The sequence below is a fragment of the Pan troglodytes genome, chromosome 11, assembly GCF_028858775.2.
Source record: "Pan troglodytes isolate AG18354 chromosome 11, NHGRI_mPanTro3-v2.0_pri, whole genome shotgun sequence".
Classification (NCBI taxonomy): domain Eukaryota; kingdom Metazoa; phylum Chordata; class Mammalia; order Primates; family Hominidae; genus Pan; species Pan troglodytes.
The window spans coordinates 28,665,544-28,688,287 of record NC_072409.2 but is presented as its reverse complement, the minus strand read 5'-3'; the positions used below and the strand labels follow the sequence as shown (position 1 = coordinate 28,688,287).

At 44.0% G+C, this 22,744-nt stretch overlaps 1 protein-coding gene across 11 annotated transcripts in view; it reads left to right on the top strand.

Annotated features, from left to right (window-relative positions):
* The window catches only part of PALM2AKAP2 (PALM2 and AKAP2 fusion), a 531,488-nt gene that overhangs the window by 125,858 nt on the left and 382,886 nt on the right, over positions 1–22,744 (top strand). For 8 of the 11 annotated variants that reach the window (XM_016960332.4, XM_016960329.4, XM_016960331.4 and 5 more), the window contains 1 exon segment: positions 13,789–13,834. In XM_016960332.4, coding sequence (XP_016815821.2) covers positions 13,789–13,834 — 46 coding nt within the window. 11 annotated transcript variants of the gene reach the window in all.

Genomic DNA, 22,744 nt, shown 5'->3' with positions numbered 1-22,744 from the left:
TGCATTATTTATCATCCTCATCAGCAGAATAATAAAAGCCAACACAGATCTTCTCATGAACCCCATAATGTAGATATTATTGTCCTCAGTTTACCCAGGATAAAATTGAGGCACAGAGAGGTTAAGTACCTTGCCCAGGGCTCCCCCATGCCAATAAATATGGAGCTGACATTGGAACCCAGAGCCTTGCAGTGCCAGTGCTGTTAGCCACTGTCCCCGACTCCATTTGTGAGAATGCTGCTGACTGGCATTTATGAGAGTGCTTAGTACCTGCCAGGCACTGTGCCTGGGGATTTACATGGATTATCTACTTTTACCCTCAAAACACCGATATGAGTTAGGCACTATTAATTTCATTTTCTGATTGAGAGAGCTGATATGAGAGAAATGCAGTGATTTTCTCAAGTTTAAACTCACCTTGTAAGCTTCAAAGCTGTGATTGGAACCCTAGGGGTCCATGTTCCCCTTGCTCATGTGTTCTGGCCCCTCCTCAGCTGACTTTGGATTTTTGTCCCCTCCTACTGCTCCCTCCAACCCCAGAGTGAAGGTCTCCTGGCTTTGTCCAAACATTAGTTCCATCAGGGCCGCCCCACCGGCCTGTGCCCACCCTAATACCACTTCCTTGGAGTCCCTTTTGCCATTGGAGATGATGCATTCACAGGTTCCAGGGATTAGGGCGTGGGCATCTTTGGGGGCTGTTGCCCCGTCTACCCCTACCACACCATTTTGCAGGTCTCTCACATGAATCCTGCAGGATCTTGCTGGTTTCCCTGCTTACATCTTCTTCCCTGCCTCATCCCTGGCAGCTGGAGTGACCTTTTAAAATGTAAATACATTACTTTGCAGTTTGCTTAACCCCTCCCAAGGCCAAGATCTGGTGGGGCCACCCTCTGGCCTCCTCTCCCTGAACCCCTCCCCTCGCTCCCTCTGCCCTGACATGACTCCATCGCTGGCTTCATTCGGGGCTGTCTGATTGTCACTTCCTCCTCCCATACCTAAACCATCACCCCCATGCCACTCTCTCCCCTTAGTGTTGGCTTGCCTCAGAGCATTCCTAAGTTACAGTGTGCACTTCTCTACTCTTAATGTCTCTCTCCCTTCCCTGGATTCTAGGTGGAAAAAAGGCAGCTGATCTCTAGCACATGGGACAATGCCTGGTTCAAAGCGTGGGCTAATACATTTAGCAGGATGGAAGGAGGGAAGGTGGGATGGAAGGAAAAGAGGGAGAGAGGGAGAAAAGAAGGAAGGAGAAAGGAAGGAAGGAAGGAAGGAGGGAGCAAAGGCAGGTAGGTAGGAAGAAAGGAAGGAAGGAAAGAAAAAGAGTGAAGGAAGGAGGAAGGGAGGGAAGACAGGCAGGAAGAAAGGTAAGAAGAAAGGAAGGAAAGAAAGAGAAAGAAATGGAAGGAAAGAAGGAAGGAGGAAGGAAAGTAGGAGATCAGGAGGGAGTAAAGCAGGCAGGCAGGAGAAAAAAGGAAGGAAGGAAAGAAGGAAGGAAGGATGGGGGAGTCAGCTCAGTTGATTGTCCTTTTAATGTTTGTTATCTGAGGCCTTATTCCTTAGGATGACAGTCCAAGTACTTAAAAAAAAAGTATCCCTTTTGCCTCTTTCAAATGCATATTTTTTATTCTTAAATTTTTTATTGATACATAATGTTTGTACATATGTATGGGATTTATGTGATATTTTGTTACATGCATAAAATATGTAATGATTAAGTTAGGGTATGTGAGGTATCCAGCACCTCAAGCTTTTATGATTTTTATGTGTTGGGAACATTTCAAGTTCTCTCTTTTAGCTCTTTTGAAATATGCAATTTTTTAAATAATACTGCTAAATGTTCCTGATACTTAAATAGTTCCACACAGTCACGTACTACAAACAGTAAGCTCATCACCTGATATTATTACATCTGCCACTTAGAAGCTGTGTGACTGGAAGCACTCTGTGCCTCAGTTACCTCATCTGTAAAATTCGGATAATAATAGTGCTACTCTCATAGGCTGATATGAGGTTTACATTAGTTAATATATGTAAAGCACTTTGAATGAATTCAGTAATATAGTCAGCACCATGTAAGTGTGTATTAAATTTAAAAATAGACCAGGCAAGGTGACTCATGCCTATAATCCTAGCACTTCAGGAGGCCAAGGTGGGAGGACTGCTTGCACCTAAGAGTTTGAGACCAGCCTGGGCAACATAGTGAGACCCTATCTCTATTTATAATAAATAAATATAAAAACAACTTAAGTTCAAGACTATCCTCTCCAGTCTTCTATTCATACTTTTATATAATTTAAAAAGACTGTTGGAAACTTTCAAGTTTTTACTTGCGTTAGTTTGTTTCTGCCTTATCAGAACCCATAAAAATAGTAGTTTTTACTCGCATTAGTTTGTTTCTGCCTTATAAGAACCCATAAAAATACTAGTTTTTTACTCCTACGAAAGTAAAATGGCAAAAGTGTACCTATGCACATTTTTTTCCCCACCAATGGTCATATTCTTAGCAGATAAACGTTTTCTCTGTGGGCTGGGGGTGTTACAATGTTTTTAAATAGTGGGATTATCAAGTTTAGGGTTTTATTGGCTCAGAGGGCAAGTGTGAAATCTTGAGTCTGTCTGGTGCTGGGGTTTGAAACCTGATGCCCATGTGTCACTTGCTTTATTAAGTCACCACCTTGGAAGGGCTGCTTCCTCCTTATTAATGAAAAGCCTGCTCCATTTGTTTTGGCTTGCACCAACCTAACAGTGTCTTTAAATCAGCGACAGACTGTTTTCCTTGGAAGCCACAGAGTCCAATAGTTTTGGACTAAGCTCAGATTCTGGCTAGAACTTCCAAACTGGAAGTAAAATGACTTCACCCAACAGTGGTTGGGGGGAAAAGCCAGGCAGGCTTTTGGAAAGTGGATTTTTAATATTGGAGGATATTTGTGAAGGTGCCTGATGAGATGGACCTAACACTGTTTGAGGGTGATGTGGACAAACCGTTTTCTTATTCTGTTTCAACATAGTGCTATGTTTTATTTAAATGAATTTTCAACTTGGGGTCCTGAAATCTATTTTTGTTTTTGTTTCCACCTGGAATAGAAAGCACTTTCAAGCTTATCCTGGGAGGCAAGAATAGACTGGAAGGATAACTACTGTATGTAGATGCAAAGGAGGTACCTTCTCGGGGAGATCGGGTGAAGGCTGTTCTCCCTAGAAGAACTAAAGACTGGGTAGACATGGAGTCAGAGGAAGCTTTGGTTGGGAGAAAGACAGTGGCAGTAACCCAAGCCCAGAGAGGGGATTCCTTGGCATTTGTGCCTTTTCTGTGCCATCAACAGTGAAAAGAACTAGAGAAGGGCAGCTCTCAGAGCTCAGACAGCCAATGGTTGGCTAGGTCAGAGGAGCTCTTGGGCTGGGTTGGAGTTGGCCAGACTTCTTGTGCTCTTCCATTCATACCCAAAAGGAGCTTCTGGGTCTTGAAGATAAACCCACTTTCTCTTGTTCCTCTCAGTTGCTCTGATATTCTAAGACCCAGAGCAGATTTTTTTTTTTTTTAACCAGGAGTCCATGAGTCTTCTAAGAATGTCCTTGGAAGAATTCAAGGAATTCCTGATACCCCAGAAACTATACATAAAATGCTGTATGCATGTGCACTGCTCTGAGGAGTCTATAGTTCTTACCAGATTCTCGAAAGGATTCTGTGAACTCTTCTCCCCTAAAGCTTAGAATCACTGTTCTGGATGGTACCAAAAACCACACAGTAGAACACTTTGTACTTTTGTCTCCCACCTCTGATAATAAATGCAGAATTTGGCATAGTCAAAATGTTACAAAAGGTTTGTACAGCATCAAAAGACCTTGGATTGCAAATTTTACAGGTAAGAGGCAATGACCAGGTTAGCAACCAGTCAAGAACATTCATGAGCAAATGCTGGTCTAGTCTGAAGGGCCATCTTGGGTACACTTGGGCACAACTGGTGCTGGGCTGAACATGCCACTCAGGAGTTTTTACTGGAACACAGGCATGTAGAAACACATCTAGAAGGATATAGGTGTCAACATCCAGAAGGATACAGGTGTCAACAGATAAGATTATGCTCATAATTAGAAAATAGAATTCATTGAGCATCTGCAATATGCCAGGAGCTTTGTATACATTATCTCATTTGTTTGTCACAATAATCTTATGAAATGAATACTATTGTCTTTCCCATTTTACAGACAGCATAGCTTAAACTCAGAGAAGTCAAGTAAAATTCTCAAGGTCACTAATTGGTAAGAACTGGAAGATAAGGTCAGGTTTGTCCAATATATGCTTCCTCCCAACTTAAGTAGCTTCATCACATGCAAACAATGATCATGGTGGCTTATGGGACACCAATTAATCTGACAAGAGCTCCTTCGAGGCTGTGACTTTATAATTTTTAGAATTAACTGAAAGAGTGACAAGTTGAGCATTCAATTTGCAAGTCATGCTATGTTTGGAATTAGGAGGGATAACCACTTTTCCTTCCCAAAGGGACTGACAAGCATACCCAGAGGGGGTGGGATTTCTGGAACTCTGTGAAGTTAACAAGAAGGGACTTGGAAAGTTAGAAGAAGGAGGGGGAGCTGCATTCCAAGCATAGCTCATGGTATGAGAAAGCACCAAATTTGGAATAGGACGAACAGATGAAGAAGGTGTCAAGTTCTCTGGGGAGGAGTGGAGGGTACTAGACACCAAATACAGGGTAAAACTCTGGCAAGATGCTGTGGTGACTTATCTGAGCCTAAAACAAAGGAGAACCATCCCAGAATCCTAGAAATCTCCCTTCCCCCAAATCAATGAAGGGAAGTTTCATAATGAAGGACAGAGTCCCAGATGGAAACTGACTACCTGTTCTACAGAAAGGTCTTCAATTCTAACAGAGAACTCTCTGATCGCAGGAAAAGCTATCTCAATTTCAATGACTTGTCCACTGACAGAAAATAGTGTAAGAAGGGCTCACTCTGGGGGAGTGAGAAGTAAGGCATTAGCGGAGGAAAGATGATAACTGAGTGGGAAGAAAGAAAATCATGAAGGACCAACAGGAGGCACCTGGGTCGCAGCCCAGGGAGCATTAATGATCCTACCTCCAGTTTTAGGGGCACAATACTTAATCCGACCCAGAAGGTGGAATGCAACAACCTCCCTCTCCTCCCCTCCCACCCCAGAGGCATTACCACAGCAGATAAACAACTGGCATGACCCTCCAATAGAAAGCAAGATCACCTTTGCAGCAGAAGTGGCCCTGCCAGCTGCCCTTCTTCTTTCCGTGGGGACAGACACTGTTTTCCTTGGGGAGGCCAGAGAGCTGCTGAGTCTTCATTTCCTGAAGGGTTGGGCCAGATTTGGGAGCTCATGGGAGTTATAGAACTGCTTTTTCTAATTTACAAGTTCTAAAGTCTTGTTCCTGGTCACTTCCTTCTCAAAAGCGAAGGGCGCAGAGGCTCCTGTGGAAACACCTTCCCTTGTGAAGTCTGCACAGAGTCCTCACAGAGCCTCTGGAGTGGCTACCTTCCATGTGCTGGCTCCCACCGTCTTCTTCCAGGGAACTCCACAAGGCTCCTGGCTCCCAGTCAAGCAGCCGCCTTTGTGTCTGTTCTTTTTCCACCCCCACCTCCCCAAGTATGCCTTCTCCTCTAGTGGGATAAATTTAGCTCTGAATGAATGCAGAAAGAAGAACACATTAAAGTAAACACAGACCAAACAGCATTCAAATATAGGTTTGGCACACACACACAACTGACAAAAGATCCAAGTTTTTCTGTTTCCTTCTCTTCTGCTTATCTCTGTTTCTCCCATCTCATCCTCTGACTGCTACACTCTTTTCTGCATGTATTTAAGCTAATTAGATATGTAGATCAGAATGTGGGGCTGTTGGTCTTCAGACCCCATGAAGGGGAAATCACTGGAGTGACTGAGAAACATCAAGGAGTGAATGAGAGCCCCAGGTGGTGCTGGCATTTTCATTTACTGGCTTGATCATCTTAGAAACCCTTCCAAAAACTTGAAAGCATATTTTATCTTATGTGTTAGCACAACCTTTTCTCCCGGTGCACTGAGTCTACAGTGGCTATAGAATGTTGCAAGGTCGGGCCGGGTGTAGTGGTTCATGCCTGTAATCCCAGCACTTTGGGAGGCCGAAGCGGGCGGATCACGAGGTCAGGAGATGGAGACCATCCTGGCTAACATGGTGAAACCCCATCTCTACTAAAAAGACAAAAAATTAGCCAGGTGTGGTGGCGGGCGCCTGTAGTCCCAGCTACTTGGGAGGCTGAGGCCAGAGAATGGCGTGAACCTGGAAGGCAGAGCTTGCAGTGAGCCAAGATCGTGCCACTGCACTCCAGTCTGGGTGACAGAGCAAGACTCCATCTCAAAAAAAAAAGAATGTTGCAAAGTCTTTTTTTTTTTGATATGGGGTTCTCATTCTCTCATCCAGGTTGGAGTGCAGTGGCACGATCATGATTCACTGCAGCCTCGACCTCCTGGGTTTAAATGATCCTCCTGCCTCAGCCTCCTGAGTAGGTGGGACTACAACCATATGCTGCCACACCTGGCTAATTTAAATTTTTTTTGTAGAGGTAGGGTCTCACTATGTTGCCCAGGCTGGTCTTGAACTCCTGGCCTCAAGCTATCCTCCCACTTCAGCCTCCCAAAGTGCTGGGATTGTGGGCATGAGTCACTGCACCTGGCCTGCAACACCTTCTAAACATCTTCCCACCAACCAGTCAGCATGTCCCTAAGCCCTACTTTTGAAGTATTTTATTTCACTGTAGTTCTTCACTCTCACAGCATTTGTAGTTCTCAGAGCACTTTCTCATTCACGAACTTTAAACTTACAAGAATCTAATGGGGCTAGTTAGCTATCCCTGTTCCCAGTTTACAGATGGAAAACCTATTCCCAATTTACAAATAGAGAACCTCAGTTCAGAGCAGGCAAGTGACTTGTACGAAGTCACACAGTAAGTGGCAGAGTTAGGATTAGGACCTAGGATTGATACTTTGTCTTATGTTCATTCCACTCTACCATGAGCTGCTTTGGGGAAAGGCAGTTTGTCCGGGAGGCCCTGGCTGGGAGGGTCACACATTAGTAATGAGCAATTTTTGAGACTGGCTAGCTACTTCTCAGTGAGACAGGCTCAGAGGGGTCCAGGATCCATTTAGTCAATATATGGAGGGTGTGCAAGGGGCAGTTGAGACCTCTGTCATTCCCAAAGGTGTCAGGCAGGCACAGCATCCATAGGTGGTAGGAGCTGAAGCTAGGCTTTCCCAATTTCATTATTCATTCCCCAGCCAGCAGGGTGGACAGGATTTAGTGGGCAGGCCACCATCCCTCCACTGCCAACCCCGCAGGAAATTTCTCTCTTGTCAGCAGTGCTGACTTGCAGAATGTACACGGCATTATTGAAACATGGTTAACAATGAAAGTGTTGATGGCCACACTACCAAAAGGGATTCCAAGCTGACGGAGCACATCGTGGTCATTGTGCTAAGGTAAACTAGACTGGCCCCTAAGCTCTCTGAGAAACCAATGACCCGACTGTGTCTACTGGCGTCAGATAACCAGGCTGGAGTAGAACCTGGCCTTCCAAAGACTTTCTAGTTTGTAGCTAATTCATAGCCAAACCTAGAATTGTTTCTACCACAGAGCACCTTCAATATGTAGGCATGTAGCTCTCTTCCTAATACTCAAAAATTAAGCTGTTCTTCCCATATTTTCCTAGGATTTAATCTATCTCCTCTTAAATTTTTAAATTCCTTCTTATTTATAATTGTTAGATTGACCCACACTAAAAGATAAGACTGTAGATGTCTAAGAATCATTAAAAGCAGAGTCTAGTAAAGGTGTTTCTAGATAATGAATGACATAGGGCAGAATCCTCTTGTTTAAAAGATGGAAAATGAGAAGTACTGACTAATGGGAGGAATGTTAAGAATACCGATAGCTCACCCCTTAAAAAAAAAAAGCCTACATAAAAGGGTGGATAAAATGAAGTCATTCACTTAAGTTGGTCTATGGCATTTTTCATGAAGCAATGATTGGGTTGAGTGATCAAGATTACCATTTCCAGAGCACCTACCATGGCCAATCACAAGCCTTTTACATCTGTTATCCTTATTTATTACAACATCCCTGTGAGAGGGCTGAGATTCCAACTTGTCTTCAGAGTTCCTGTCTTTTCTGTGTCATATCTACCTCCTACTTCCTAATCCTACTTTTCAAAACTTTTGTCATTAACAGGACTACCACTCTGGACCAACATCTGAATAACACAGTATTTAAACTTATCAGATATGACAACCCAATGAGACTGGACATCACATATTTTCATTTCCATCTTAATGTAAGGAAACTGTCATTCTAATCTATTATGTGATTTGTCCATACTACCACAACAAAGTAAATGTAGAATGATCTCTAACCATTCGGCTCTAATTGATTCCCGTACACTCTCCTTATCTACCCAGTTTCCTCTAGGGACTCATGTTGATCAACTGACATTGCCAAAGCTAACCAAGAGAAAAGGAAGTCATCACAGTGAAATATTGATATTCATTTCTAGCCAGATTTCCAATTGCTCATTTTCAATCTGCTATGTAAAGACCTTAGCCACTATATACCTTAAGCAACATTCAGCCTAGTTTATTTTTCACAATGGTGCTGTTTTCTGACTTCTTTCTATCTTCTTGCTCCATGGGGACTCCCTAAATGAATCTATCATTTGGATCCCATGGAGAAAAATAGCATATACTTGAAATCCCATCAACTTTCCTAAAGAGCTAACAACCACAGGAGCCAAGAGGACCACAGGCAATGTTCTCCTTCTTTTGATTCTGTGCAGCTATCACATATGTTTTAAATGACCATTTATTTTCAAAAGATCCCAGGCAAAAAAGAACTAACACAAATATAAACATTTGAGGGGATCCTGGCATTCCTTTCAAAATTACTTTTGTCCAAGGGAAGCTTCAGGTTGCTGGGAAATGTCACACTCATAGCTCTTGCTCAACAAGACTGACTTTTACTCACACAACGGGCCTTGGCAAGTCATTTCCCTTTCGGTATACAGAGCTCTTGTTTTCCCCACAAAGGAATTGGCTATGATCGTTTGTGATTCTCAAAGGACTCATGTTCTAAAATAGATTCTGAAATTTTTATTAACAAAACATCTATTTTGCATATCTAGCATTCTGTATCCTTTTCGTATAATGCTTTGCAATGAAGCATCTATCATAAAAACCACTAAACCGTACAGATGGTGCTTATGCAACACAATTTAATGTCCCAGCAAGAACTAGTGATTTGTTACATACATTATGCATCATTGTGATGTATATTTCCAGATTTTAAATGTTTGGAGGGCAAATAGTCACCAATATCATTGTGGCACTAGACTATGATTTTTTTTCTTAATACCAGGCCATGGCCAAACATCTAATATAAAATAATTATACAATATGTTTATTAAATAAATAGCATAGTTTGGGTTTTAAATGCCTGTGTTTGTAATGGGTTCAAAGATTTTAAAATACTAAAATTTAGAAAGTTGAAAGAAGTGCTGGAAGAGGAGAAAAGATTTTCCCTCTGCTCCTTGGCCAACCATCAGGCAGTCATTTCATGTGCCTTCCTGTTTCACCTAGGGTTCTTGGTCCCAAGCAACAGAAATAGATTCTGGCTGATAGCAGCAGAAAAAGAATGAAATGAAATTGTATTAGATAGCTCACAGGAGAGATGGAACGTCCAAAGAAGGAAGCTTGGGCAATGGGTACAACCAAAGGTGAACTAATAGCCTGAAGGAATTCCCTAAAATGCTCAGTCTCCAAAATTCTTGGCAGGCACACATGCCTGACTGAGCCCAGATTGCCTGCCATACCATGGCTTCAGGGGGATCTGGGGAACAAGTGTCTGATACCTCCCAGCTTCTACCACAGGATGTGGCTCTGCCTCTCACTATGGCTTGTAATATGGGAAATCCCCAAAGATGGGAAGGAGTTCACAAATGGGCCAGCCAGTGGAAAAAAAAATGTGTATATGAACAAGTCTGTTACACTTCCTACCTGGCCAGAAGCATTTTGAATTTCCTCTCTTCTTTGGCTTTTTGTCTTACCTGCTTTGATAATCCGCAACACTGAATAAACACAAGCATTTTTTATTGTGGGTCTCAGGGCAGTTAAAAATCACTTAGGAAGTACACACTATTGGTCATGAGTCTTTAGTCTATTCCTAGTAAATTCAATTAGTACAAAGGTTCTAAACCCATCCCTAACTCCCACATCACCCTGTAGAAATTTAATTCTGTACAGGTCTTCAGGAGATTCTGATGCAGATTTCTGGTTAGGAACCATGTTTTAGTCTTTCTCATCTTTCACAGTTTCTTTACAAACGATTTCTATTTTTCTGAAGCCCCAACCCTACGCCATCAGTCTTAATCAATGACTCTTTGTTCAATTGGGAAAACCAGTCCATCTGATGCAAATTCACTTAACCTCTCTCCTGAGACTTGAACTCAAACTTTCTTCTTGTCTCTATCCATTTCTTCCTCCTTCCCTACTTCGTTATTCCTTCTTCCCAAGGCTAACTGGCTAATGTGATGCTCATCTGAATGTCCTCTCGACTAATTAGAGACTTTGCCTAATATTCACCTTCCTTTTTGACTGTGTCTTTGGCCTAATTTCCCTGTTGTCTAATTTGCTTTGACCCCCAAACATCCAAGTCTTGCCTGACCTAAAAACCCTTTCCACTAGACCCTGCTTCCCATGGGCTATGTTCCTGTTCTCCACCTTCATCTTTCACATCTGAAGAGCTGAAAGAAGCAGTTTGTACTCATGGTTGCTTCTCTGATCTCTCGCTCATCCCCATTTTTGTTTGTTTTATTTTCAACATTCACTTGGTAGCAGTCATTCCTCACCTCTTGTAAGTGCTTCCAAGCTCATCTTCTGGACACAAGTCACTCATGGCTTCCTGACAGCCCTCCAATGGTCTCTTCTTCATCTGCATCCCCCATGACCTTTCAGAAGCATATGACCCTGTTGAAAACCTCTTTCCTTCTTTGTGGCTTTTGGTGCAAATCCCTTTGGATTTTTCCTTCTACTTCTCAGATGATGCTTTATCAGTCTTCTTTGCTGGGCTCTCTCCTCTTCTTGCTCTGTTTTCTCATCCTGGCTGTTCTCATTTCTTTAGCTGTAACCGCAAAGTAGATGACACTTGGATGTGTGTCCCCAACCCCAATTCTTCTATTCAGAGTTCAGATATTTCCAACTGATCACTTCCAAAGGGTGCCCAGGCCCTTTTCCTTCTCCATCTCCCCATTCCATCACTCCTTTTAAAAATTTATTGCGGTTAAAAATACAAAACTTAAAATTTACCGTTTCAACCACTTTTAAGCATATGGTTTGATGACAGTAAGTACATTCACACTGTTGTGCTCAATCATACCTTTTAAATATCCGTATAGCTGGGAGTAGAAGGACCATTTCTGGTTCAATTGTTTATTCCTGGGGCCTGCTTCTATCTCCATATCATTGGCCAAGCCTGGTGCTTAATGGTTAGGAGCATGGGCTCTGGTGAGTGTGATCTGAGTTTAAATCTCAGCTCTATAACTGTTGAGTCTTTCAACCTCTCTGGTCTCATTTTCCTCATCTTGGTATTCTCTACAATCACTCTGCTGAAGCAATAACAGCTTTGTTTATTTGTGAGCAAACCCCCTTTAAATAACTTGTCCTGCTGGGGCTTGTGCTGGAAACGAAGAAAAAAGGATGCATTTGAAGAAAAGGATGGGCTTAGCCAGAAAGTAGAAGTTTCTGATATATTGGAGTGGGATGTAGAATCTGGCACTGGCTTGGATTTATTAAACAATCAGCTCCACCTACACTTGTTATGAAAAAGATGGGAAAACAATCCATCAGTAAATGATTTTGGTGAGTGCTTCCATCTTTGGTCAGAGGAGTAATTGTTCATCAGTGACAGGTGAACCTCTGTGAAAACTGAAAGGGCAATTTAGTTGAAATGGAAGCATTTATTCAGGAAACAGGTGATTTGGGAAAATTTGATGTGCTTTTTTTTTTTTTTTTTGAGACAGAGTTTCACTCTTGTTGCCCAGGCTGGAGTGCAATGGTGTGATCTCGGCTCACTGCAACCTCTGCCTCCCAGGTTCCAGTGATTCTCCTGCCTCGGCTTCCCAAGTAGCTGGGATTACAGGTGCCTGCCACCACGCCCGGCTAATTTTTTGTATTTTTAGTAGAGAAGGGGCTTCACCATGTTGGCCAGGCTGGTCTCGAACTCCTGACCTTAGGTGATCCACCCGCCTTGGCCTCCCAAAGTGCTGGGATTACAGGTGTGAGCCACCGCATCCGGCCTGATGTGTATATCTTTTAACATGCCTTTAAATCCTGTGGCTCTAAAGAGGCCATATTAGTTATTTCAGTGTTTATTTCATTTGATGAAGAAACGTTTGCATATGAATGTTGGGAATTCTAGCAGGTCCTGCCTCAATGTGAAGAGGCATTTTTTTTGTCTTTGGCATTGATCTCCTTTTGGACTGGGCCTGATCCACTTCTTACATCCAGTCCAGGACCTGTCACAAAAGACTCACATTAGTACCACATGGTATCCTGTTTTAGTAAAGAATAGGTGAAATATTTTAGTGAGTAGATCCTACTTTTCCTTTCAGATGCAATGAACAGAAGACCCTGAAAGGATTTCAATCCAGAATGTCACAGGATAATGATAATAAGAGCAGATGTCTGTGATGCCCTTTACAAAGCACCTTTACATACTGTCTCTCATTCGTCTCTAATGACACCTATGTGATCCTCCATTTTTTTCAGATGAGGAAACTGAGGTTCAGAGTGATTAAGCGAGTTGCCTGAGATTTCACAGCTAACACATTGTGAAATCTAGTCTAGCACCCAGGACTAAAAAGTCTCGGCTTCTTTTAAGGCCACATATCGCCTCACCAGAAGGATGGCCTCTCTGGAGATATACCCTACCCTCGGCCGACTTGATATTGAGAACTTGGTCATCTTAAGCATGTGGGCCACTTGGGCAAGGCAGCCCTTCCCAAATTGTAAATGTCCCCACGTGGAGCTCAAGCGTCTGGCTTGAGCCAGAAGTTGCCCTGAACACTCGGTGGCCCCAGCCCCCACGTAACAGCACGTGCTCGGGTCCCACATTCGGTCAGACGCCCCTCTCCACTGGCATCTGCCCGGTGGAGGCGCCACTGCGCTCTGCCTCCGCCCCAGCAAGCGCGTGTCCACGCGGGCGCGCCACGCCAGCCGTGCGCCCCAGCGGCTCGCCGTGCGCCCGCGCCCCAGGTGCCCACTGGCTCGCGCGCCCTCCGTCTGCGCCTTGGAGACCCGCAGCGGCGATCGCTCGGAGCCGCCCTGGACCGCGGCCTCGGGTCCATCACACTCCAGGGGCGGAGCGAGGCACCGAGACGTCAGGGCGGAGAACTAGCGCCGGGCTAGCGCGCCCTCCCGGCGGCTGCCCGCGTCCCACGTCCTCGGCTGGCGCGGCCGGCGGCGGCGGCGACCGGGAGATGCAGTGAGCGGCGGCGCTGGGGCGCAGCCAGGCGGCCGGGAGGGCGGGGGCCAGAGGCTGAGCCCGGGCGAGCCCGCCGTGCGCACAGCTCTGCCCGCCGCCCCTGGAGCGGATCCCCAGCCGTCCCTGGGCGTTCTCCCGGGTTCTAGCAAAGCCCCCCGGGGTGCCCATCAGTTTCCTTGGGTGACTACAGCGTGTGTTTTTTCTTTCCTCTTTCCCCTGCCTGTGTGCCCTTCTCCAGGATGGCAGAGGCGGAATTGCACAAGGAAAGGCTGCAAGCCATAGCAGTAAGTCCACTTTCATTTTATTTTCTTGCTCTATTGTCTGGGGTGGAAGGGGGCCCCCGAGGGTTTCGGGGCAAGCGGCATGCCAGCACAGTAGCCGCAGGTCATATGTTCCAGGGGCTAAAACTCTGTCAGGGCTCAGCTAGGCTGCCTTTTCTTTTCTATGTCTATAGATGGAGACCCCCAAGGGCGCGCTTTGGACTGAGGATTTGAATGTGGAAGATTGGCTTAAAAAAAAGATGCTTGCTGCTGGGCTTTGGGGAAGGACTAAACAGAGGCTTGGGGTTGGGGGACGACTCCAGGAATATTATGACCGAATGCTCAGGCATACGTTGGCTTCATAGCCTGGAGAACCAAGAGAAGGGTGACCTGAACGGTGGCTGCCATCCTCTCTGCGGAAGCTGTCCTCCTGTTAAGTGGAAAACCAGGAGTCAGCGACTCAGCCAGCCACGCGGTAGAACCTCCTCCCAGAAACCGGGAATGTTAGTTTTCCCTTCTCTGTTTGATATTGACAAGGGCACTGGCGCAAGCCACCACCCTGGAGGTCTGGGGACTTCATACAACTGGGTCCTGGTTATAATATTCCATGAGAGCCTCCTTCTTATGGTGTGGAGTATCGGAAAACCTATTTTCAGCCTACAAAGGAATAGTCAGTTTTGGCAAAGTTCGTAGGCACTTTCAGAAAAGTGTACCCATGTGCATCTTGGGTTTAAAAAAGAACTCTCTGAGACTGCCTAGATTTGAGCAATCTTAACACAGTGTTGCCAATGATCCACAGATGTGGTATTTTTACTGGAGCCACCACAGCTGGATTATATACTTCCTTCGAGGATGAGGGAATGATTACTGCTGCCGTATGAAATAGTAACAATTAAAAAAGAAGGTCCGTTAACATATTGGCATAAAAGAATCTCCAGACATTCTTCCACCTAAATACATTTGTGTTTTTCAGTTCGGAAGTTCTCTGGAAACACATATAAATTTGTTGGAGAAATAGTGTGTAATGTTTTGGAACCAAAGTATATTGAAGCGTTTTCCAAAACCTTTTTGGACAGATTCTTCATTGGGAAAATGCACACAGACCCTTCCTTTTTTAGAAGCATTTGACATGGTCTCCATGGCTCTGAGACCCTCTTTCTCAAACGCCTCAAATCTGAAATGTCTTGGAGACTTCACCACTGAAGTGAGAGAGATGTTTGCTGGCAATATTGAAATGCCATGGTTTGCCTATTAGGTAATCTTTGAACGTGGTGCTCTGAACTCAGAAAGGTTGTTTTTTTCTTCTTTCTCTTTCCCCCTGTGCATGTGTATTTTGATGGTTTGTGAAGTTATTTGTGGTTTCTAAAGTTGGTGGCAAGGCAGCATGGCCAGTGTGTCATGAACTTGATAAGAATGGTGATATTGAGTTAATGGTGCCATGTAGCTGGTGGGTGTTTTGTGTGAACTGGATAATAGGCTGCTTTAACTGTTGATGCAGTGGCTGTTCCCATTGGCCGCTGCTGAAGGCTTCCAACAGTTGTCACATTTTCTGCCTTTGCACAACCAGCTTTACTGGATGCCTGAGGAACAGCTGAACTCCATGAAAGGACTTGCTTTCCAAACATGGAGCCAGTAGCTGCTAACACTGGGGTACCCTTTTCCAAGTGCTGTTGAGTAATCCCAGCAGAGGCCAAGTCGATTTTCCAAGAAAGATCTAGGCAAATCTTTGGGAATTCTCTTGAGCATATAAGAATACACACAAATACTCACTCGTGCCTCTTCAGTTATTGAAGAATTGAGTTTGTCCTGTGTATCTGGGGAGCTGTTGATTATTCTCATGAATGTGCACCTATACAGTCTGCCCTCCCTATCCATGGGTTCCATATCCACGCCTTCAGTCAATCTTGGATTGTAACTATTGGAAAAAATAATAGATAGCTGAGTCTGTACTGAACATGTCCAGACTTTTTCTTGTCATCATTCCCTCAATAATACAGTATAATCAACTGTTTACATCACATTTACAGTGTATTAGGTATTATAAATAATCTGAAAATGATTAATGTATGTGGGAGGATGTGAGTAGGTTATATGCAAATACCATGCTATTTTATAGGGACTTGAGCATCCTTTGATTTTGGTATCCAAGGGGGTCCTGAAACCAATTCTCTGAGGATACTGAGGGATGACTGTATGATGTTGTCAGGACAGATTTGCTAACAGCGTGTGTTTGTGTGTGTGTGTGTGTGTGTGTGTGAGAGAGAGAGAGAGAGCCAATTAAGAGACAGAGGGAGTTGGGTGGGGGGACTTATGGCCACATCGGTAAATGGTTTTGTGCTATGCTTTGGTCTAGTGCCTACTCTTCTGAATTCTGCAAACCCTGACTCTCTCATCACCTTCCTGGAGTTCTCAGGGGACCCTGAGGAGATCACAAGGCTGCCCCCATAACCTAGCACTCCTGAAGTCTCTCTGGAGATGTGAGGGAAGAAGAGAATAGGTCCTCACATCTTCACCTACTTGGGCTTCTCAGAGGCAGAGCATCGACTGGGATTCCAGTCTGCAGGGCCTTGGGCAGTCTTTAGTCTGGGTCTCAGCTCCTTCATCTGTAGAATGGGTTCATGAGTTCTACCTCCTGGGCTGGTTGTAAGGTTTAGTTAGGATGGAGGTGAAGCACCTGGCAGGTAGCTGTCATTGGATGGTGTTGAGCAGAGCCCTTAGCTTTTGTCTGTATTGCTGTCTTGTCCTGTGGGGGGTCAGAAGCAACATCTCTGAAGTGGAATGTGTATTAATGACTTTTTTTTTTTTTTTAGACAGAGTCTCACTCTGTCACCCAGGCTGGAGTGCTGCCATGACAGCTCACTGAATCCTGAAACCATCCCCCCACCTCAGCCTCCCCAGTAGCTGGGATTACAGGCATGTGCCACCATGCCCAGCTAATTTTTAAATTTTTTGTAGAGGTGGGGTTTCGCCATGTTGCCCAGGCTGATCTGGAACTCCTGACCTCAAGTGATCCTGCCACCTCTGCCTCCCAAAGCACTGAGTTTAGAGACATGAGCCACTATAGTCGGTCTGAACAGCTTTTTTTTAATCCCTTCCTTCAACTGACTGAAAGTCAGGGCCCTGCCCAGCATCACTTTCTCTAACTGCTTTAGATAGAGGCAGAGATATGACTTGAGGATTCATTCATCCATTTGTTCAGTAGGTATTTACAGATTGCCTCCTCTGGGAAGGTATTGGCAACACTGAAAAGTTGGTGTCCCCAAGTTTCAGCCGCCTGAGGCTGAAACCTTTATTTCACCTTTTGCACATAATTTCTTGAAGGACAGATGTCCTGACACCTAAGATGCTTGTCACATGAACATCTGTGGAATATCCGCCCCCCCCCCCCAACAAAACTGAATTAAATACTTAGAAACTACAGTGCTTTAATGGAATCTTCCATTTGGATCCAGGAACTAATCAATGAGAAAAGATGACTCTTATCCTAATTTCTGCCAAAAGAAGAGCAAGTCCATCTTTGACAATGATCTCTACACTCACATGCTCCTTTCTTCTGTAGGGATACTCCCCAAACTTTACATTTAGAACATGGTAAAAAGCCTCTGAAACAGCATGAATGAGAATGGTAATCCCAGGGACTAATAACGACAATTGCCATTTATTGAATATTGTTCATTCAGAAAGGCACGGTGTGAAATACTTTTTGTTTTTCACCTAACGTTATTTATAGTCTAATGGAAGAAATAGAAAAGCACATAAGCAGTTACTATCCAGGAATACTATGAAAATGAGCATCCAGGAGGAACATGTAAACCAATCTCAGAGTTGTGAAACAATTCCCCAAAAAGAAGACATTAGAGTAAGTCCTGAAAATTGGGTAAAATAAAATATAAAATAACATCATAACCTTCCCAATTACCAGGAGGCATTTGTTTATTCGTTATTTGATTATTATTTATTCAGGACATTTAGTGTGAGAAAGGGAAAGGCAAAAGCATGAAGAAGTTAAGTCAGTAGCTAAAGACACAAACTCAGAGTGAACACTGAAATGCTTTTCAGCATGTATTATCTCATTGAATCCTAATAAGAAGCTTATGAGGTAGGCACTACAGTATTACTCATATTTTATAGGTGAGGAGGTTCTAGAACTGGTCTAACATTAAACTGATAGTATCAAAGCCAGGATTTGAATGCTGCCCGCAGCAGGCCATTGGAGCCTTTGCTTTGACTGCTGCCCTGAGCTGCCACCCAAGATGGCAGCAGCGTCTCGCACTTTTCCCATGAGCACACTGTGCAGGTGGTCTCAGCAGCCTGAGTGTGAGCCACAGACTGATTCCATTGCAATGGGAAAGCTTGAGACAAGCCAGGAGGCCTACCTCCTTTTGAGAGTCTTTCAAGCCTGGATTCAGTGCATAGAAATACCCAACATAAAATTTAATGGAACGAGTAACATTCCCATGGGGAAGAAGCTGTTGTGTCTCAGTGGAAACTAACCTTGTGGGAGGGTGCTGTTATGTCTGCACATTGGAGAGGAAGATAGTTTTCTTTGGGCATGAGTGAAAATAACTAAATGTTATATAAATTGTCTTGGGTGAAACTCCTAAGAGCCACGTGGACAAGGCTCAGGCTACACCAGGGACCAGCATGAATATGTTTATATATGTGCGGAAATAGGAAATGCTAATCTAACCTATGCTGTTCTTTAGGGAATTTTGTCATTTAATTAGAACCCACTCTGTGAAGTAATAAAAATGATCTTTGCGTTTGTGCAGTACTTTATAATTTATGAAAACCTTGTATATGCTACCTTCTTCCTGAGGTGTGTAGAGCAAATCTTATATGCTTTACAGGTGAGTATTCAGAGCTATCCAAGCTTACACAGATAGAGGTGGAAGAGTTGTAGTAAATCCCAGCCTCTCCTGACTCCCAATTCTTGTATTAGTCCGTTTTCACCCTGCTGATAAAGACATACCCGAGACTGGGTAATTTATAAGGAAAAAGAGCTTTAATGGACTTATAGTTCCACGTGGCGGGGGAGGCCTCACAATCATCGCAGAAGGTGAAAGGCACATCTCACATGGCAACAGACTGGAAATGAGAGCTTGTGCAGGGAAACTCCCCTTTATAAAACCATCAGATCTCGTGAGACTGATTCACTATCACAAGAACAGCACGGGAAAGACATGTCCCCATGATTCAGTTACCTCCTACCATGTCCCGCCCACAACACGTGGGAATTCAAGATGAGATTTGGGTGCGGACACAGCAAAACCGTATCACTTGTGTTAGTGGTACATCCAGCCTTGGAAGGGTGCTTTGATACGGGCTGAAACTGCAACTAAGATCCTGCTGGACTAAAATCTTCTGGCTGGGAGGAGAGGAGTGAGCTTGGATGTGTCTCTATGGAATATGCCCTTGTTAGGATTTCACTTTCGGCCTCTTTCATTCTTGAAACTCTCACCAAGGGGTCAGCTAGTGAGTTTATGGCTTTCATCTGATTCTATTCTCAGTCCTGCGTAGACCTGGGTATACGTTGTTGGCCTAGGCTGGCTGTGCCGTGGGCTTACAGAGAAGTGCTGATTGGCTTTTTGTTGGATTCGCCTCTCCGTGCCTTTTCTTGCCTGGGAGCATTACAGCCTTGAGTACCAGGCTTGGAGTGTGGGGCCAGTGGCCAAGGAGGCCACCACCCTGCTTTTGGTCCAGGCCTTTTAGGCCGACCTGCACAGCATGGGCAAAAGTCCTTGCAATGATTTACATACTATCCAGTCCAGCTTCCCAAGGATCCCTCAGAGGGGTTAGAGACTCAAACCCAAGCCCTGTAGAAACAGGCACTGTGATTCATGTGGGGACCATCCCCATCCATGTTCCTTGTGGACTTGTGTCATTGGTATGCAGCTGTCAGAGAACTGGAGAATTTAAGATCCTGGTCATTCATCTGTTATCTTATATCTCAGAGATGCAGATGACACCCTGCTTCTAAAATTCCATGTTAAGGCCTAAAAAATCATTTGCGTGGTATATTGGTGCTGAGGAAGGGTTCAACTTGGCTGAGTCTGCGAAGCTGCCCACTGGATAGGTGACACTTTGGGCCCATGCAGGGTCATTGCTGTGTCTGGGAGTGCCAAGGCAGGCCTTACCCAGCATGCGTAAGGGTCACACACCTCCCTGCTACTTATTTGTACCTCTGAGTATTTCAGTCTTCAGCTTATTGGGACAAAGAGCAGCTACTCTGACAAACTTTAAAATGATCTGAGAAATAGAGCAGTTATCATGGAAAAAAAAAGTCATCATAGAAAAAGCTAAGCGAGGGGGGTTGTGGGTTATAGTTTGTCAATATTTAAAGGAAAACTAGGGCCCAGTAGAGTTGTTTCTATATTTCTTTGGGGGCTACTCAATGCTTTGGGGTCACTGCTGGCCCCTTTGAACTCTCCATATTTCACCACTGATCCCATTTGGGAATGTTGATGAACTTGCTTGGCAGTAAGAGTTGGTCATTCTGTGGCATGAAATTGACTGAGACAGTAGATGGACATTGATGCACAGAGACGGTGGTCCCAAGGGCTGTCAGTGTGGTGGGGTAGTTACCAGCATGGATTTTGGTGTCAGGAAGACCTGGCGCAAGTCCTGGCCTTTCCATTGGTATCTGTATGATGTCGCTGTACCTTGGTTTCCTCACCTGTAAGATGGGGCTAATGATCATACCCACTTCAGTGTCTCGTTGTGATGGTTCTTTTAGAGGTTTCTTGGGAAATGCTCAGAGACAGCATGCATTAAGCACTCACAAACTTTCCTATTTATAATAAGCAAACCAACAAATCATAACTTATGCATCTTTAAACAGAAAGTGAACACAAAGAGTGAAAGGAGAATTTTGTTAGCCACAACATTTTTGCCAAACTAGGAAATTAGATAAATGCTAGGAAATCAGATAAATGTTGTAACTCCTGAGTTTTCAATGCATGAAGATAGTATTAATAATAAAAAATGGATTATTTGTAGTAAGCAGGAGTAGTAAACTCAACAGGCCAGGGGGCCAGCATGCAATGTAAATGAGGGACACAGATTGAGTCGAAAGTATTGGTCCCTAGAGAGCAGATGCCACCTCTCAGTTAAGATGCAGTTAATTTATGCCTTGTGAGAATGTGGGTCTTATGTTGTTACATCAACTCATTTTCAAGAGAAGCCAGAAATCTGATTTTTAACATGTGAGATCTCCCACTTAAAAAAGAACAGTATTAACTAGTTTAAAAACTTTAAAAAGATTGGCAGTCACAACACAATTCCTTTTGATCAAGAGGCCGACATTTTGTGACCTTTAGATATAGACAGAGCTTTGAACTTTACAGGATGCTTTCCTTATGCATTGATTTATTTGGATTTCATAAGGATACTGTGAAGTAAGCCTATCAGCACCCCTGAGATATTTCATAATGTTGTAATATCGGATTGCATTTTCACCAGAGCTTTGTGAGTTTGGTGTCCAGATGTTTGGATCATTGGATAAATGGTGCTTATTTGCGATATCTTTTGACATTAAATGAGCCCTTGCAAATCACTGACATTATTGAAACTCAGAATACTCACATCTAGATAGGTAATTGCTCTCTAACTCAACCAAAACAAATCTAAACCACATCAAGTCAGCACCTTAATTTGGGAAATTCCTCTTATTAGAAAAGAATCTTTAAGAACCTATACTCAAGGTATGCAAATCTGAAATGCAAACCTGATATGAAGCCCAAGCCTAACTCATGTCAGCCAGGATGTTTGAGTTGATCCTGATTTATTATTAGCCTCAAGTAATGGACATTGTAGGGAGATTCTGCTGGGCTCAGGACTCATAGTAGCAGCAACTGCCATTTGACTGATGTTTTTGTCATGTATGGTATAGAACAGTAATTCTCAAACGTTAGTGCATTAGGATCACCTGGAGGTGATTAAAACACAGATTGCAAGAGCACACTCCCAGAGTGTCTAATTCTGTAGGTCTAGGGTGATGTGGCCTGAGAATTTGTATTTCTAAGAAGTTCCCAGCTGCAACTGCTATTTTGGGGAACACACTTTGAAAACGACTGGTGAAGTGTAGGAGATCAATAGTAAAGGAAGATTATGACCTGGGTCCTGATATGCATCACATGCCCATTGTGATATGCCCAGGAGTTTGTGTGGTGTGTGTATTCTGAAGAGGTGAAATAGAATAAAAGGCCAAATTTAGTCTTGGTTAATGAGAGCCTTAAACATAGCCCAGTTTGGAAGTCATGCAAGCCGGGTGCGGTGGCGCACTCCCATAGTCCCAGCTACTTGGGAGGCTGAGGTGGGAAGATCGCTTAAGCCCAGGAGTTCAAGGCTGCAGTGAGCTATGATCACTGCCACTGCACTCCAGACTGGGCAAGAGTGACACCCTGTGTAGCTGTGTCCTTCTCATATTACACTGGCTAATCAAGAAGAGGTCTTTGCTTATCTCGGGAACTTGCTTTAATCTATTTAAATAAAGTGAGATATCTGTTGGTTACTTGACAACACCGGTTTGGAAGGTTTGCCCGGGATTGGCTGGGCAGGTTGAGAGAGTTTGCCTGGGATTGACTGACTGAAACTATGGGCTACAAAATTCCCTTGGGGAGGCCTTAGAGGACACCTCAGTGAGATAAGAAGTCATGCAGTAGAGAAGATATCCAGCAACACCATGACAGCCCCATTGAGAGAGGCGTGCCATACATATGATGGTGCTGTAGATGAAGACATCAAATAGCAGATCAGCCCATCAAGCCTGGTGGCCCCTTCTCCAGCCTGCAGGTGCTAATTCACGATGTGATTGCTTCTCACGTGGGCAACTCCAATAGGATGCCAGGAGAAGCAGCAACTGATGTTCATTTACTTAATGATAGTTAATATTTTATGAAGCCAGTCTGTGTATATGCAAGTATGACTTGTTAT